This window comes from Dryobates pubescens, chromosome 14 (assembly GCF_014839835.1).
Source record: "Dryobates pubescens isolate bDryPub1 chromosome 14, bDryPub1.pri, whole genome shotgun sequence".
In the NCBI taxonomy this organism is placed as follows: domain Eukaryota; kingdom Metazoa; phylum Chordata; class Aves; order Piciformes; family Picidae; genus Dryobates; species Dryobates pubescens.
The window spans coordinates 27,220,635-27,235,820 of NC_071625.1; the positions used below are offsets into that span (position 1 = coordinate 27,220,635).

Sequence of the window (15,186 nt, forward strand, 5' to 3'; positions counted from 1 at the left end):
ACAGGATGGCATCCAGAGGGACCTGGACAGGCTGGGGAGGTGAACCCAGGTGAACCTCATGAGGTTCAACAAGAGCAAGTGCAGGGTTCTGCACCTGGGCTGGAACAATCCTCACTGTCAATAGAGACTGGGGGTGAGGAGAGAGAAAGCAGCCCTGAGGAAAAGGACTTGGGGATGCTGATGGATGAGAAGCTGGACATGAGCAGGCAGTGTGAGCTTGCAGCACAGAAGGCAAATCACAGCCTGGGCTGCATCCAGAGCAGCACTGCCAGCAGAGCCAGAGAGGGGATTCTGACACTTGGCTCTGCTCTGCTGAGACCTCACCTGCAGTGCTGTGTGCAGGTCTGGAGCACTCAATAGAGGAAGGACATGGAGCTGATGGAGCAGGTCCAGAGGAGGCCACAAAAATGATCAGGGGTTGGAGCAGCTCTGCTACAAGGACAGGCTGAGGGAGCTGGGGGTGTTCAGCCTGGAGAAGAGGAGGCTCTGGGGAGACCTAATAGCAGCCTGCCAGTACCTGAAGGGGGCTGCAAGAAGGCTGCAGAGGGACTGTTTGTAAGGGCCTGGAGGAACAGAACGAGGGGTGATGGTTTAAAATTGGAGAAGAGCAGATTTAGGTTGGATATCAAGAAGTTCTTACTGCGAGGGGGGTGGAACATTGGAACAGGCTGCCCAGGGAGGTGGTTTGGGCTCCATCCCTGGAGATATTCAAGATGAGGCTGGACAGGGCTCTGGGCAACCTGATCTAGTTGGGGATGTCTCTGCTGACTGCAGGGAGGTCAGACTGTATGACCTTTGGAGGTCCCTTCCAGCCCAGCCTGTTCTAAGATTCTACTTGGAAGGTCCACATTCTCATTCCATGTACTTCTGCTTGCTGCTGGCATCACTCTAGCACTCACTACCCCATCCCTACTGCACACAGGGAAGCACTCCTTTAATGTCTGGTTGGTGGGGAGGTGATGAGATGCATGGCTTAAATCTGACCAACATCCTAGTGCAAAGATATAAAGAGCCCAGCAGTTTGCAGGAAGAGCAAAAACCTGTGACTAATGGCATTTGATTTTGTGAGAGAAGAAGCTATTTTTAATGCTGTGACGTGCAAACATCGATTACTTCTGTACAGATGCTGGGAAAGGGCTGTGCATAAAGTGACCTTATTATCTGCCGCTTCAAATGGCTGCTGAGCAGCTTAGCTGAGAGCAGAGGAGGATGGGTCACTAAAAACCTGACCACTGTTCTAAGGAGCTACTCCTTGGTGGTCAAGAAGGCCAAGGGCATCCTGGCCTGCATCAGGAACTGTGGCCAGCAGGAGCAGGGAGGTCATTGTGCCCTGTGCTCAGCACTGCTTAGGCCACACCTTGAGTCCTGTGTCCAGTTCTGGGCCCCTCAGGTTAGGAAAGATGTTGAGATGCTGGAAGGTGTCCAGAGAAGGGCAACAAAGCTGGGGAGGGGTCTGGAGCACAGCCCTGTGAGGGGAGGCTGAGGGAGCTGGGGTTGCTTAGCCTGACAAAGAGGAGGCTCAGGGGAGACCTTCTTGCTCTCTACACCTCCCTGAAGGGAGGTTATAGCCAGGTGGGGGTTGGTCTCTTCTCCCAGCACCAGAACAAGTCTCAAGCTGTGCCAGGGGAAGTTTAGGCTGAAGGTGAGGAGAAAGTTCTTCCCAGACAGAGTAATTGGCCATTGGAATGTGCTGCCCAGGGAGGTGGTGGAGTCCCCATCCCTGGAGGTGTTCAGAAAAGGCTTGGATGTGGCACTTGGAGCCATGGTTTAGTTGTCAGGAGGTGTTGGGTATTAGGTAGTAGGTTGGACTTGCTGATCTCTGAGGTGTTCTCTAACCTGGTTGATTCTATACAACAGGTTGATGTTGCAGAGCTGGCACGGGTAGTTAAGGACCACTCACACTGGTAGCGACTGTTCTCAAACTTGGGGTCGTTGTCGTTGAGGTCGGCGATGAGGACGGTGAGCTGGCAGAGGCCGATCAGCGGCTCCTGCGCCTGGTCAGTAGCGGTGACAGACAGGCTGTGCTCCCTCTGCTTCTCCCGGTCGAAGCTCTGCGTGCTCCTGATGACTCCTGGGAACACAGACACCTCCTGTGCTGCGTGGCACAGCCTCGGGAAGGAACGCAGAAAGGGACCGGCAGATCTCCCGCACCAGAGCGAACCGCACGCAGCACAACCCTCCTGCCTCATAGTGCCTGGGGCAAGACCAGCACCAACTGCCCTGGCCCCCCTCACATGCTGCATACTGCCAGCCATCACCTGCTTTCTCTTCTGCTGCCCTGATCAAGAGCTCCAGTCTGAGTACCTTGTTACCTCACTCCTCGTGGAGCCTAAAAGGACTTTCTCATCCTCATGGAGCTCAGAAGGAGTTGGTCCTCCTCACAGAACCCAGAAGCACTTTCCCTTCCTCACTGAAAGGCATCTCTCAGGTTTACTCCAGTGCAACTAACTGAACAGTTCAAAACCAGCTCACTATTACTCTGGGGAAGAGTCACACCGCAGGTGTAAGTGATGTGACCAAAGTCATCTCCGCTATGGGAGCTGGAGGCTGCTTTGTTGATCAGATCGAAACAGGACAGAGCCACGTAGCTCAGTTGATAAATGGAACCATTTGCTCCCAGCATGCAGCACTTTTTCTCTCTACTGATTGGGTCTCTCCCTGTCCCAGATATTTTGTTTCTGTTTGGAAGATTTTAAACTGGATTCTTGGAGGCCACTTACAGAGCTATGTCTCTACAGAGCTGGGGGGCCAGGATTGTGCTGCTCTGTCCTTCCAGTCTCCTGTGCAGCCCTGGACACTCAAATATCACACCTTAACATTTTGACTATAGGAACATCATCAACTTTGACAGCTAGCTCACCTGAAATGCTCCTAGACTGTCAGTGCCCTCTTCTGGTATGAGGGTTTTGCCTCTACATGCATGGCACTGGACCTCCTATTTGTATGTGAGATGAGAAATGGCCACCCCGGAGGGAAGGACTAACTCCAGCTGTTAGAGTCACATTTTCTGCGCTGCATTTTTACAGCTGCGCTTGACCCAAGAAGAATATAACTGCTACAGAACAGCTGTCCATTTCCCTCTTTATCTGGGGTTTGTTTCCCCATTTCATCTGTCATTCAAGCCACTAATCTATGCACATGGCTATCCATATAGCTGGATTATTTTTCCCAGTGTCTGTTCCACAAGCTGGTGCAGTTCACCCTGCAGGTTACACCGTCAAAGCACGAGCCCAGTTGGGCACACTCATACCTTGGCATTCTCACCACAATTCCATGCCATTTTCACTGTATCTCAGCAAACTGAAAGTGACTGACCTGTGTCTGGGTCAATGCTGAAGCCTAGGGAAGCTCCATCTCTGTGCATGAGCCCATACTTCACCTCTCCATTAATGCCAAGGTCTGCATCATAGGCTTCTACCTGTAGCACATAGGTGCCTGGTGGCTGATTCTCCAGAACCCAGGTGCTGTCACTGTAGTAAGCACACTAAAAACACACCCAAACATCCAATGCTGCATATTACACAGAGCCACACCAATTTGCTGCACAGCAGCAGTATTTTTTCCAGCATGACTGAGAAGAACTCAGAAGTAAATCACTTCTATTACTTCTATTCATGAAGAAATCAAGCTTTAAGGGAAAAAAACAACAACAAAGGAGAATGAAGGCTTTACATCCTAGCTTTAAAGAAAGCTGGCTGCATGTTCACTCCCAGATTCATTCTTCTCTGCACACACACACAGTCCCTTCAGCCCACCAGCAAGCAGTGCCAGCCAAGGAGAGCCTATAACCCCAGTTATGGATGGGCAAAGGTGGGCTGCAGAAAGACATCTTACCTCTCTGAAGACAGGCTTGTTGTTGTTGATGTCATTGACTCCCACAATGACCTCTGCAAAACTGCTGAGAGGGGTGGGTCCCCCCGAGGCATTGTCATCTATGGCAGTGATGTTCAGGGTGTATTGAGGCCTTCTCAGGTTGGGTGGGGGGCTTCTGCGGAGCCTAATGAGACCTGCATTTGGAGGCATCAAGTGTCATTTGATTTTACCCTGTATCACAGCATCACAGTATCACCAAGGGTGGAAGAGACCTCGAGGATCATCGAGTCCAACCTGTCACCACAGACCTCATGAATAAACCATGGCACCAAGTGCCACATCCAATCCCCTCTTGAACACCTCCAGGGAACCTCCCCAGGAAAGGGGAAGAATTCTATCATTCATGCACCTGACTGCTTCATTTCAATATGTCCAGCCCTGCAGCAGGCAGGCAGCTCCTGCATCTGCTGCCAGACCTACAGTAATGGCAGTTATTGGCACAACTATTGAGAGAGAAGTCCAGCCACCACTAGCCCCTCTAATCAATCAGGACTGGCTAGAACACAGGGTTGCTGACCTCTTCTCACATCGATCTCTTCCCATATCTGCCTTACCAAATCCATCCATCACTAAACACAACAGCACAAACCAGTCAAACAGCCAGCATCACATTGCTCTGCTGCTGTCTTGCTGGTTCAGTTGGTATTTTGGTTGCACAGCACAGGACTGCATCATCTGCAATGGCCCAGTGCATGGACCAGCACCTCAGAAAATCACAGAATCAACAAGGTTGGAAAAGACCTCAGAGATCATCAAGTCCAACCTATTACCTAATACCCAACACCTCCTCACAACTAAACCATGGCTCCAAGTGCCACATCCAAGCCTTTTATGAACACCTCCAGGGACGGTGACTCCACCACCCCCTGGGCAGCACATTCCAATGGCCAATCTCTCCTGCTGGGAAGAACTTTCTCCTCACCTCCAGCCTAAGCCTCCTCTGGTGCAGCTTGAGACTGTGTCCTCTTGTTCTGGTGCTGCTTGCCTGCCTGGGAGAAGAGACCAACCCCCACCTGGCTACAACCTCCCTTCAGGGAACTGGAGAGAGCAAGGAGGTCTCCCCTGAGCCTCCTCTTCTCCAGGCTAAGCAACCCCAGCTCCCTCAGCCTCTCCTCACAGGGCTGTGCTCCAGACCCCTCCCCAGCTTTGTTGCCCTTCTCTGGACACATTCAAGAGTCTCAATATTCTTCTTAAGTTGAGGAGCCCAGAACTGGACACAGGACTCAAGGTGTGGCCTGAGCAGTGCTGAGCACAGGGCACAATGACTTCCCTGCTCCTGCTGGCCACACTGTTCCTGATGCAGGCCAGGATGCCATTGGCCTTCTTGGCCCCCTGGGCACTCTGCTGGCTCACGTCCAGCTGTTGTCAACCAGTACCCCCAGGTCCCTTTCTGCTTGGCTGCTCTCCAGCCACTCTGACCCCAGCCTGTAGGACTGCATCAAACTGGTGTTGGTATCTGGGGAATGAGCATCATCATTATCATCTCAAAGAGCTAATTCACCACCACACAAAGCACCTCCCCTGGCAGATTGTTCACACGTGGTGCTTTCAGACGGTTTCAGACAGGCAGGTGAAGCAGAGCCAGCACGGATTAGACAGTAAACAACAGTGTCCTACAACCTCTTCCCTTACCTTTCTGACTGTCCAGTTCAAAGTTGCCCTCCTCGTTGCCTCCTGTGATCAGATAGAAGAGGCCATCTCCATCAGGGTCCTTTGCCCGAACGGTAGCCACTAAGGTGCTGGGACCAGCATCTTCCGACAGGAAAGTTCTGTAACTGGTGGGCAATAAGGGATCAATGGTGGCACATTCAGCACCAGAGCAACCACCACCATTCCAGGACAGGTTGGGCTCTGAGCAAACTGCTTCAAGCTGTCCCTGTCTACTGCATCAGGGTTGGACTAGATGACCACTGATGGTCCCTTCTTAATTAAAGCATTCTCTGGTTCTGTGATTCTTATACACCTATCTACTTATGGAAGGCATCAGATACCACAGACATGATGTATGTCAACTAGTATATGATTGGGTAAGTTAAGGTATTCATACTTTGTATTTAAAACATAGCCACACTTCAAACTAAGGCAAAAAACCCACAAGACTAATTGTGTTCAGACAGAGAGCTGGGGTTGTTCAGTCTGGAGAAGAGAAGGCTCTGAGGAGACCTTCTTGTGGCCTTCCAGGATCTGAAGGGGGCTCCAAGAAAGCTGGGGAGGGACTTTGGAGGGTGTCAGGGAGTGATAGGACTGGGGGAAATGGAGCAAAACTAGAAGTGGGCAGATTCAGCTTGGATGTTAGGAAGAAGTTGTTCCCCATGAGGGTGGTGAGAGACTGGCACAGGTTGCCCAGGGAGGTGGTGGAAGCCTCCTGCCTGGAGGTGTTTGCAGCCAGGCTGGATGTGGCTGTGAGCAAGCTGCTGTAGTGTGAGGTGTCCCTGGCCATGGCAGGGGGGTTGGAACTGGCTGAGCCTTGAGGTCCCTTTCAGCCCTAACAATTCTATGATTCAGGAAAGGAAAGAACGAATTTCAAACTAACTGAATCTCATGAAGTTAGCTTATAATGCAGTCTGCTGATGATAAAATTATGCTGTAATGCCTGCTAAGTGCCATCTGTAGCTGTCATGTATTTATACTTGAACAGTATATAGAAGTCAACACAGTGAAAATAGTTCCCTATAGAATTAGGGCTTTTATTCATCCTGTTCTCTTTCTCTAAGTCTGAGAGGGGACCTCAGCAGTGCCTATAGATATCTGGCTGTCAGGAGGATGGAGTTAGGCTCTTTTCAGTGATACCCAGGGATAGGACAAGGGGGGATGGATGTAAATTCAACCACAGGAAATTCCACCTCAATATGAGACAAAACCTCTTGGCTGTGAGGGTGACAGAGCCCTGGAACAGGCTGCCCAGAGAAGTTGTGATGTCTCTGTCTTTGGAGACTTTCAAAACCCACCTGGATGTGTTCCTGTCTCTGCTGCCCTGGGTGATCCTGCTCTGGCAGCGGGGTTGGACTGGATGATTTCTGGAGGTCCCTTCCAACCCCTAACACTCTGTGATTCTCTGGTACTTACAGTTACACAAAACAAGAGACCATGTAAACTGGTGGTGTTAAGGTTACTCCTGGGAAGATCACAGGATGTTAGGGGTTAGAAGGGATCTCCAGAAATCATCAAGTCCAACCCCCCTGCCAGAGCAGGACCATAGAATCCAGCACAGGTCACACAGGAACACATCCAGGTGGGTCTGGAAAGTCTCCAGAGAGGGAGACTCCACAACCTCTCTGGGCAGCCTGCTCCAGTGCTCTGTGACCCTCATAGTGAGGAAGTTCCTCCTCATGTTGAGTTGGAACTTCCTGCGCTGTAGTTTACATCCATTGCTCCTTGTCCTACCATAGGGTGCAACTGAGCAGAGCCTGTCCCCTCCCTCTTGACCCCCAGCCCTCAGATACTTATTGATCAGATTCCCTCTCAGTCTTCCCCTCTCCAGACTAAACAGCCCCAGGGCTCTCAGCCTCTCCTCCCCAGGCAGTGCTGCAGTCCCTTCAGCATCCTTGCAGCCCTCCCTTGGACTCTCTCCAGCAGATCCCTGTCCCTCTTGAACTGGGGAGCCCAGAACTGGATGCAATACTCCCGGTGTGGCCACAGCAGGGCAGAGTAGAGGAGGAGGAGAACCTCCCTGGCTCTGCTGGACACAGCCCTCCTAAGAGAAGGTGCAAACCCCACAGCGAGCGTTGGAGGTGGCTTACACAGGCTGGGAGAAGACAGGAGCCTCGTCGTTGACGTTGGCCATCCGGACGCGCACGGCCGCGGTCCCCGTGCGCGGGGGGAGTCCTTTATCGACGGCAATCACCACGAACTCATACATGTGGTTTGCCCGCTCAAAGTTCAGCCTCTGGTTAGAATTGATGACTCCGTGACGTGTGATGGAAAAATCACTGCTCTGGATGAAGTAACTGATCTCGGAGTTGGAGCCGGAGTCACAGTCTGTCGCAAGCACTGCCAGGGAACACGCCCAAGGCAACAGTCAGGCTGCAGGAGAGCTTTCGTTACTCTGTTTCCTACCAAGTCAGCTTCAGATACTTTTTGTTTTGAGAGCAGACATCACCTACATCTGTTTTCTCCGTTAAAGTGTTTCCTCAGGGGGTGGGGTGTATGTGTGCGCGAATCTGGGAACTCAGCAGGAGGCTGGGAGTAGAAAAGCAAAGCAACACTTCCCCTCCTCCAAGCCAGGCTGGGCAAACGCAGCGAGAGAGCAGGGATCCCAGCGCGGCACAGCACCCTTTGTACAAACAGCAGCCGACGCTGGTAATTACCACAGGATCAATATGCATGTCGGGAGAACATTACCAGTCATAAATCGTGTCCCCACTCTCTCTAGGGATGCCATCAAATTTAATTAGCTCCCAGCTATGTTACAGCTAAAGCGCTTTTTAATTACCTAGGGCTTCAAGGTACAAAGAGTGATTAAACATTCCTCCCCAGCTCGTGTTTATTCAGTACCTCCTGTGTCCCATCTGCTCAGCAGAACAAAGACTTTGAGCTCACAGCGTAGTAGCAAAAGTGATTTCTAGGAGCAGGAGCTCACCTCCTTTAATCACCCTGCCTCTTTTCTAGCCAAACAACGAGGCTGCGGCTCGTATCCATGCTGGCGTTAAACTAACTCCTCCTTCTGCCAGGAAGATACCATGGCGGTAGCACGCAGCCTTTTGGAAGCAGAGCAGTGACTGCAGCGAATGGACACCCTGGCAGGGAGCTACAGCATTAATCCATAGTGTGAAGAAGAAGCAATCACCCACCACCACCAGAGCATGAACTCGAAATGGGAAAGGGGAGGAGAAAGATTTTCAGTAAGCACTGAGATGCTGTGCTCCTTCCCAAAAAACCCAACCCAAACCCAACCCAAACCAAAACACCTCTAGCCCTGCCCCTGGAAAGTTATTCATCTCGGTTGAAAAGGACACTTAGGACAGCTGTAAACATTTTGTGTAACATCTCCCAAACCACTGCTCTGAATCAGTATTTGGGTGCATTACAGAAGCAAGGGCTTTGGAGATCTCTCTCTTGTACCGAAGACTCAGGAAAGATTGAAATGAAAGTGACTTAGAATTGACACATTTAGCGGTCAAGTATTGGGTTGAGAAAGACATTTGATTTGAAAAGCTCTGCTCTCGTCTGCAGAGCCATTACCAAGACGTTGTAGCCACGCACAGAAACACATTTCACGTGCTTAAAAATCAGCCTTTGTTTTCCCCTAGATGCCTTCCCGCAAGCAGGGAGCACCACGCTGGCTTGCACATGGCAAAAACACATCCTACTCCTCAAGCACAACCGGGAATTCCATCCCCCTCCCAGCTGATGCCATCCTGCAAACAGCTCAGCATTGCAAAGGTACTCCAAGGGTCATGCAGCAACCACAAGCAGGGCTGTGCTGGCTCTGCCTGTGCTCTGAGCTGGCTTAGCGCAGGCAGCTAACTCCAGCTCAAAGCCTAGCAGGTTAGCAGGCAGCCTTGCTCTGCTGGCACAGTGGGGCAGCTAGACCCTGCTGAGAGCATCCCTCCACGCTCTTCAGTTCAGAGCTAGTTTGCATTCAGACGTGTCAAAGCACATGCAGGGAGCATAAATCTGCTGGTAATGACTGAGCAGGCAGACTGACTCAGCTAGCACCGCATCAGCACCACAAACACCATCCCAGCCGGGCTTCAAGTGTGTTAAAATAAGGGTTGACAACTCAAACAAATGGAGTCTGTCACACTGCCACTGGCAGCAGCTCAGCCAGCCACAGAACCACAGAAACATTCAGGCTGGAAAAGATCCTCAGGGTCACCAAGTCCAACTATTAACCCTACTCTATGAGGTTCACCCCTAAACCATAGCCCCAAGCACCACATCGAAAACAACTTTAAACACATCCAGGCTTGGGGACTCCACCACCTCCCTGGGCAGCACATTCCAATGCCTGACCAATCTTGATGGGAAAAACTTCTTCCTATTGTCCAGTCTAAACCTACCCTGGTGCAGCTTGAGGCCATTCCCTCTTGTTATATGACTAACTACGTGTGAGAAGAGACCAGCAGCAGCCTCTCCACAACCTCCTTTCAGGTAGTCAGAGACAGCAATGAGGTCTCCCCTCAGCCTCCTCTTTTACAAACTAACCATCCCCAGCTCCTTCAGTTGCTCTTCATCAGATTTATTCTCCAGGCCCTTCACAGCTTCCTTGCCCTCCTCTGCCCTGGCTCCAGCACCTCCACAGCTCTCCTGTATTGAGGTGCCCAAACTGGACACAGTACTTGAGGTGTGGCCTCCCCAGAGCTGAGTACCAGCGGACAATCAGCTCCCTGCTCCTGCTGGACACAGGAGAGTTCTGAAAGCATTTAACAGCAGCCAGTGAAACAGGTTGGAGAAGGGCACCTACAGGAAGGCTGGGGAGGGACTGTTTAGAAGGGCTTGTGGTGATAGGATGAGGAGCAATGGTTTGAAACTGGAGCAGGGCAGATTCAGGTTGGCCATCAGGAGGAAGTTCTGCACAGTGAGAGTGGTGAAATACTGGAACAGGCTGCCCAGGGATGTGGTTGAGGCTCTGTCCCTGCAGACATTCAAGCTCAGACTGGCTGTGGCCCTGTGCAGCCTGCTGTAGTTGGAGGTGTCCCTGCTGAGTGCAGGGAGGTTGGACAAGATGCCCTTTGAGGCTCCCTTCCACCCCAATGCAATCTGTGACTTTTCTCTTTGGATACCACAAGATCCCTCCCCGGGCACCGCACAATGGTCCTCACTTGAAGACACTCAAAACTCTCCTTCCAGGGTACCTAAACACCACCTGCAGACCTCCAGGAGAGCTACCATCCACATCTGACAAAGGCAGTGCCTGCTGTGGAACACGCAATCAGAACATCAAGGGGCAGCAGAAAGCAGCAGGTCTGTGGCCAAGAGCGAGAGGTGTGAGGATGGCTCTCACCTTGCAGCAGAGAGGTGCCGACAGGGATGGTTTCGGGAACGCTGTCCCTGCTGTAAATGGAGTGCTGGAATTCGGGGAAGCAGTCATTTTCATCCGTGATATGGACCATCACCTGCGACAAAAGGAGATGCTGAGAGGGGGCCTTGGTTTCTGCTCTCAGGAAGAAGGCTGCATCTCCACCTCAGAGCCTAGAGCTGAGCCCAGCTCAGAGCCCAGCCTTCTGCCTGCACCGTAAGGCCCCTCTGAGCACCTTCACCGGGGCTCTAGGCCACCCACAGGCATAACTGCTCCCACTGAGCAGGTAACAAAGGCTGCAGACACAGCAGGGAGGAGTGCAGGGGGGCAGGTACCTCAGTCACGCTGCTGAGAGCGCTCTCCACTTCCATGGCTTTCAGCAAGAGGTGGTAGAGGTGGTGCTCACTCTCGTAGTCCACGGGGTGGGTCAGGCTGAGCTCTCCACTCTCCTGCCCCACCCTGAAGAGCCCACTGGGGTTTGTCAGCAGAGTGTAGGAGAGAGGCTGGCTCTGGAAAGAAACAGCCTCAACCACTGCCACTCTGTAAAGAATGAGAGAAGAATCCTTTGGTTCGAAACGACAACCAGAGATGTCTCCTGAGAACTTAGAAGAGGAAGGTGAGGAGGAGGGAAAGTGAATTGCTCACTCTCTTTCAGCACTGGGCTCAGCATTGTAGTCAGACTGGAAATCCCTGTGCTGCAGGGATCTGAAGAGGACCACAGGAAGGCTGGGGAGGGACAGTTTAGAAGGGCTTGGAGTGATAGGATGAGAGGCAATGGTTTGAGACTGGAGCAGGGCAGATTCAGGTTGGCCATCAGGAGGAAGTTCTGCACAATGAAAGTGGTGAAAGACTGGAACAGGCTGCCCAGGGATGTGGTTGAGGCCCCATCCCTGGAGACATTCAAGCTCAGACTGGATGTGTCCCTGTGCAGCCTGCTCTAGCTGGAGGTGTCCCTGCAGGGCTGTTGGACAAGATGCCCTTTGAGGGTCCCTTCCAACCCAGTGCAAGCTGTGGATGAATCTGTGTGCGGGGAGGGAGCTCACCTAACAAAACCCAACTTACATTTCTCCTGCTGGAGTATTTTCAGGCACAAACACACTGTAGGACATGTTAGTGAACTGTGGAGGTCGGGAGCCTGCCAGGATGGAGATGGAGGCGTAGGGGCTTTTGTTGCCCTGCTCATCAGTGGCTTCCACAGTAACCACATACTCCTTGTTCCAGGTCAAAGGCAAGCCAGTGGTCATGATGATGCCAGAATCCTTATCTACTCGGAATCGTTCTTCACCACCTAGCAACATATGCACAAAGCTGCTCTGAAACATACCCCACAGTGAGAATGTTTGCATCAGCACTGCTCAGCTGTCCTCAAATCACAACACAGAACTATCCAGGTTGGAAAAGACCTCAGAGATCATCAAGTCCAACCTGTCACCCAACACCATCTAACCAACCGAACCATGGCACTGAGTGCCTCATCCAGGCTCTTTTCATCTACCCATGTCTTTGCCCATACTTCTCTCTGACTCCCCACCTTCTCTTTCACTCACACCATGTTCTGTTGACTGCAGCAGTATGAAAGAGACAAGAACAGGTGAGCAATTCAGTTGCACCCCGGGATAGGACAAGGAGCAATGGATATCAACTCCAGCACAGGAGGCTGCACCTCAACATGAGGAGGAACTTCTTCCCTGTGAGGATTGCAGAGCACTGGAACAGGCTGCCCAGAGAGGTTGTGGAGTCTCCTTCTCTGGAGCCTTTCCAGCCCTGTCTGAATGTTCCTGTGTGACCTGCACAGGATTCTCTGGTCCTGCTCTTGCAGGGGGGTTGGACTGGAAGATCTCCAGAGGTCCCTTCCAACCCCTAACATGCTGTGATCCTCTGATCCTGTGAAATGGAGCCTTGAGCTAACAGCAAAGCTGCAGTTGATTTCAGAATAGAAGCAGAGCAAAGGAAGTGTCAGCAAGAAAGAGTCTCATCCACATGATTGTTTTCATTTAAGCACCTTCAGCTCCTCCTTGCTGTACCTGTTCTCAGGGATTCCCCAAGGGGAAAAGCTGCTAATGAAGTGATAAAATGGGAAATTTTAAGGAATATTGCATCCAGCTCTGGGCTCCCCAGTTCAGGAGGGACAGGGATCTGCTGGAGAGAGTCCAAGGGAGGGCTACAAGGATGCTGAAGGGACTGCAGCACTGCCTGGTGAGGAGAGGCTGAGAGCCCTGGGGCTGTTCAGTCTGGAGAGGAGAAGACTGAGAGGGGATCTGATCAATGTCTATCAATATCTGAGGGCTGGGGGTCAGGAGGGAGGCGCAGGGACAGGCTCCGCTCAGCTGCACCCTGGGATAGGAGAAAGGGTAATGGATGTTCCACCTCAACCTGAGGAGGAACTTCTGCACTGTGAGGGTCCCAGAGCCCTGGAGCAGGCTGCCCAGAGAGGTTGTGGAGTCTCCTGCTCTGGAGCCTTTCCAGCCCTGTCTGAATGTTCCTCTGTGACCTGTGCTGGATTCTAGGCTCCTGCTCTGGCAGGGGGTTTGGACTCCATGATCTCTTTGGATCCCTTCTGACCCCTGACATCCTGTGAGCCTGTGAAAAGTCTGCAACTTAACAGAATGTTATCTTTTTGTGTTTCTTTGGTTTTGGTTTGGGGTTTTGTTGTTGTTTTCCAGAGCAGCCCTACCTGCAATGAGTGTGTAAGTTATCCCAGCAGCACTGCTGTTCTCACTGCTGCTGTAACATGCAACAAGCTGGTAGACGAGCGTGCCTTTGCGAGCATCTGGGTCCACACGTGCCAGGTAGGGGTATGGGTACATGCCCCAGGACAGGACCTCCTCTTCTGGGGCAAGGAGTGTCACGTGGCAGAGGTACCAGTCATGATCTGCAAAAGAATAGAATACAGAATTAGCCAGGTTGGAAAAGACCTTTGAGATCATCAAGTCCAACCTATCACCCAACACCATCTGATCAACTAAACCATGGCACCAAGTGCCTCAGCCAGGCTCTTCTTAAACACCTCCAGTGATGGGGACTCCACCACCTCCCTGGGCAGCACATTCCAATGGCTAATTACTCTTTCTGGGAAGATCTTTCTCCTCACCTCCAGCCTAAACTTCCCCTGGCACAGCTTGAGACTGTGTCCTCTTGTTCTGGTGCTGGGTGCCTGGGAGAAGAGACCAACCCCCACCTGGCTACAACCTCCCTTCAGGGAGTTGGAGACAGCAATGAGGTCACCCCTGAGCCTTCTCTTCTCCAGGCTAAGCAACCCCAGCTCCCTCAGCCTCTCCTCACAGGGCTTGTAAAACAAGATTTAAGGCTGCCCAACAGCCTTGCTGCCCTGCTCTGGGCACATTCAAGAGTCTCAATGTCCTTCTTAAACTGAGGGGCCCAGACCTGGACACAGTAGGCAAGGTGTGGCAAGGTGTGGCAAGGTGTGGCAAGGTGTGGCAAGGTGTGGCAAGGTGTGGCAAGGTGTGGCAAGGTGTGGCAAGGTGTGGCAAGGTGTGGCAAGGTGTGGCAAGGTGTGGCAAGGATTCATAGACAGCATGTTCACAGATATATCAGGTCTCATCCATTAGCATCTTGTCATGGTTTAAGAACTGGGATGTCTTAACCGTGGAGTTGCAAGTCCTCCAAGGACCAGAGAGGTCCAGGGGGGGACACTGGAAAGTGGAATCTTTTGTAATTTCATTCCCACCATGCCTGCATCTCCCCTTTATAAACAAACAGCAGAGGCTGCTCTCCCCTTTTGCCTCTCCCTTCTCCCAGCACACCGAGCTGGCATCTCCTTGGTGTTTATGGAGGAGCTGAGGCTTTTGGCCTTGTGGTGGGTTCAGGCTCTGCCTTTAAAATTGAGTTACAGATTTTGAGCAGAAAAGGAGAAAAACATAAACACATCACTGTGGGGTGTAAAGAGGAACACAAATTCATTGGGTAAATGTCTGGGATAAGAGGAGCTGTACCATAACAATTCTTCCCTTTGCTCTTCTCTTCTCTTCTGATCTTTGGCTCTTTTGCTTCGCTTGGGAGAGAGAATCTGTGTGCTTTAGGCTGGCCTTGGCTAAACCTAACTTCTCTGCTCCTTTCTCTTGTCCCTTTCATACAGGGGGCTAAGGGGAGAGGCAGGGAGAAGCTAGCAGCTTCCCCTGGTCCTTGGCCAGGGGGATCCTTGTGCTGTTTATTGATTGCAAACTTCTCTATGATAGTGTAACTCCTGTACATTTTGTGCCTATTCCTTGCATCCCATTGTAGAGTGTGGTTCTTGCTTGTAAATACAGCTCCACTTGCTTCTAACTGAGTTGGTCTGGCAAAGGTAATGCTGGGGGTGGGGGGGAAACTTTAACTCACCACAGGCCCTGAGC

The 15,186-nt window shown here is 51.7% G+C and overlaps 1 protein-coding gene across 1 annotated transcript in view; it reads right to left on the bottom strand.

Annotated features, from left to right (window-relative positions):
* The window catches only part of LOC104302451 (neural-cadherin-like), a 59,115-nt gene extending 45,409 nt beyond the window's left edge, over positions 1-13,706 (bottom strand). The window contains exons 1-9 of the mRNA XM_054167391.1: positions 13,509-13,706; positions 11,897-12,122; positions 11,170-11,374; positions 10,820-10,931; positions 7,614-7,863; positions 5,506-5,648; positions 3,835-4,007; positions 3,316-3,484; positions 1,901-2,071 (exon numbers count right to left, since the gene is read on the bottom strand). Of these exons, the coding sequence (XP_054023366.1) occupies positions 1,901-2,071; positions 3,316-3,484; positions 3,835-4,007; positions 5,506-5,648; positions 7,614-7,863; positions 10,820-10,931; positions 11,170-11,374; positions 11,897-12,122; positions 13,509-13,641 (1,582 nt within the window). The 5' untranslated portion in view covers positions 13,642-13,706. The remainder of the gene's footprint in view (positions 1-1,900; positions 2,072-3,315; positions 3,485-3,834; positions 4,008-5,505; positions 5,649-7,613; positions 7,864-10,819; positions 10,932-11,169; positions 11,375-11,896; positions 12,123-13,508) is intronic.
* Positions 13,707-15,186: the final 1,480 nt, after the last annotated feature.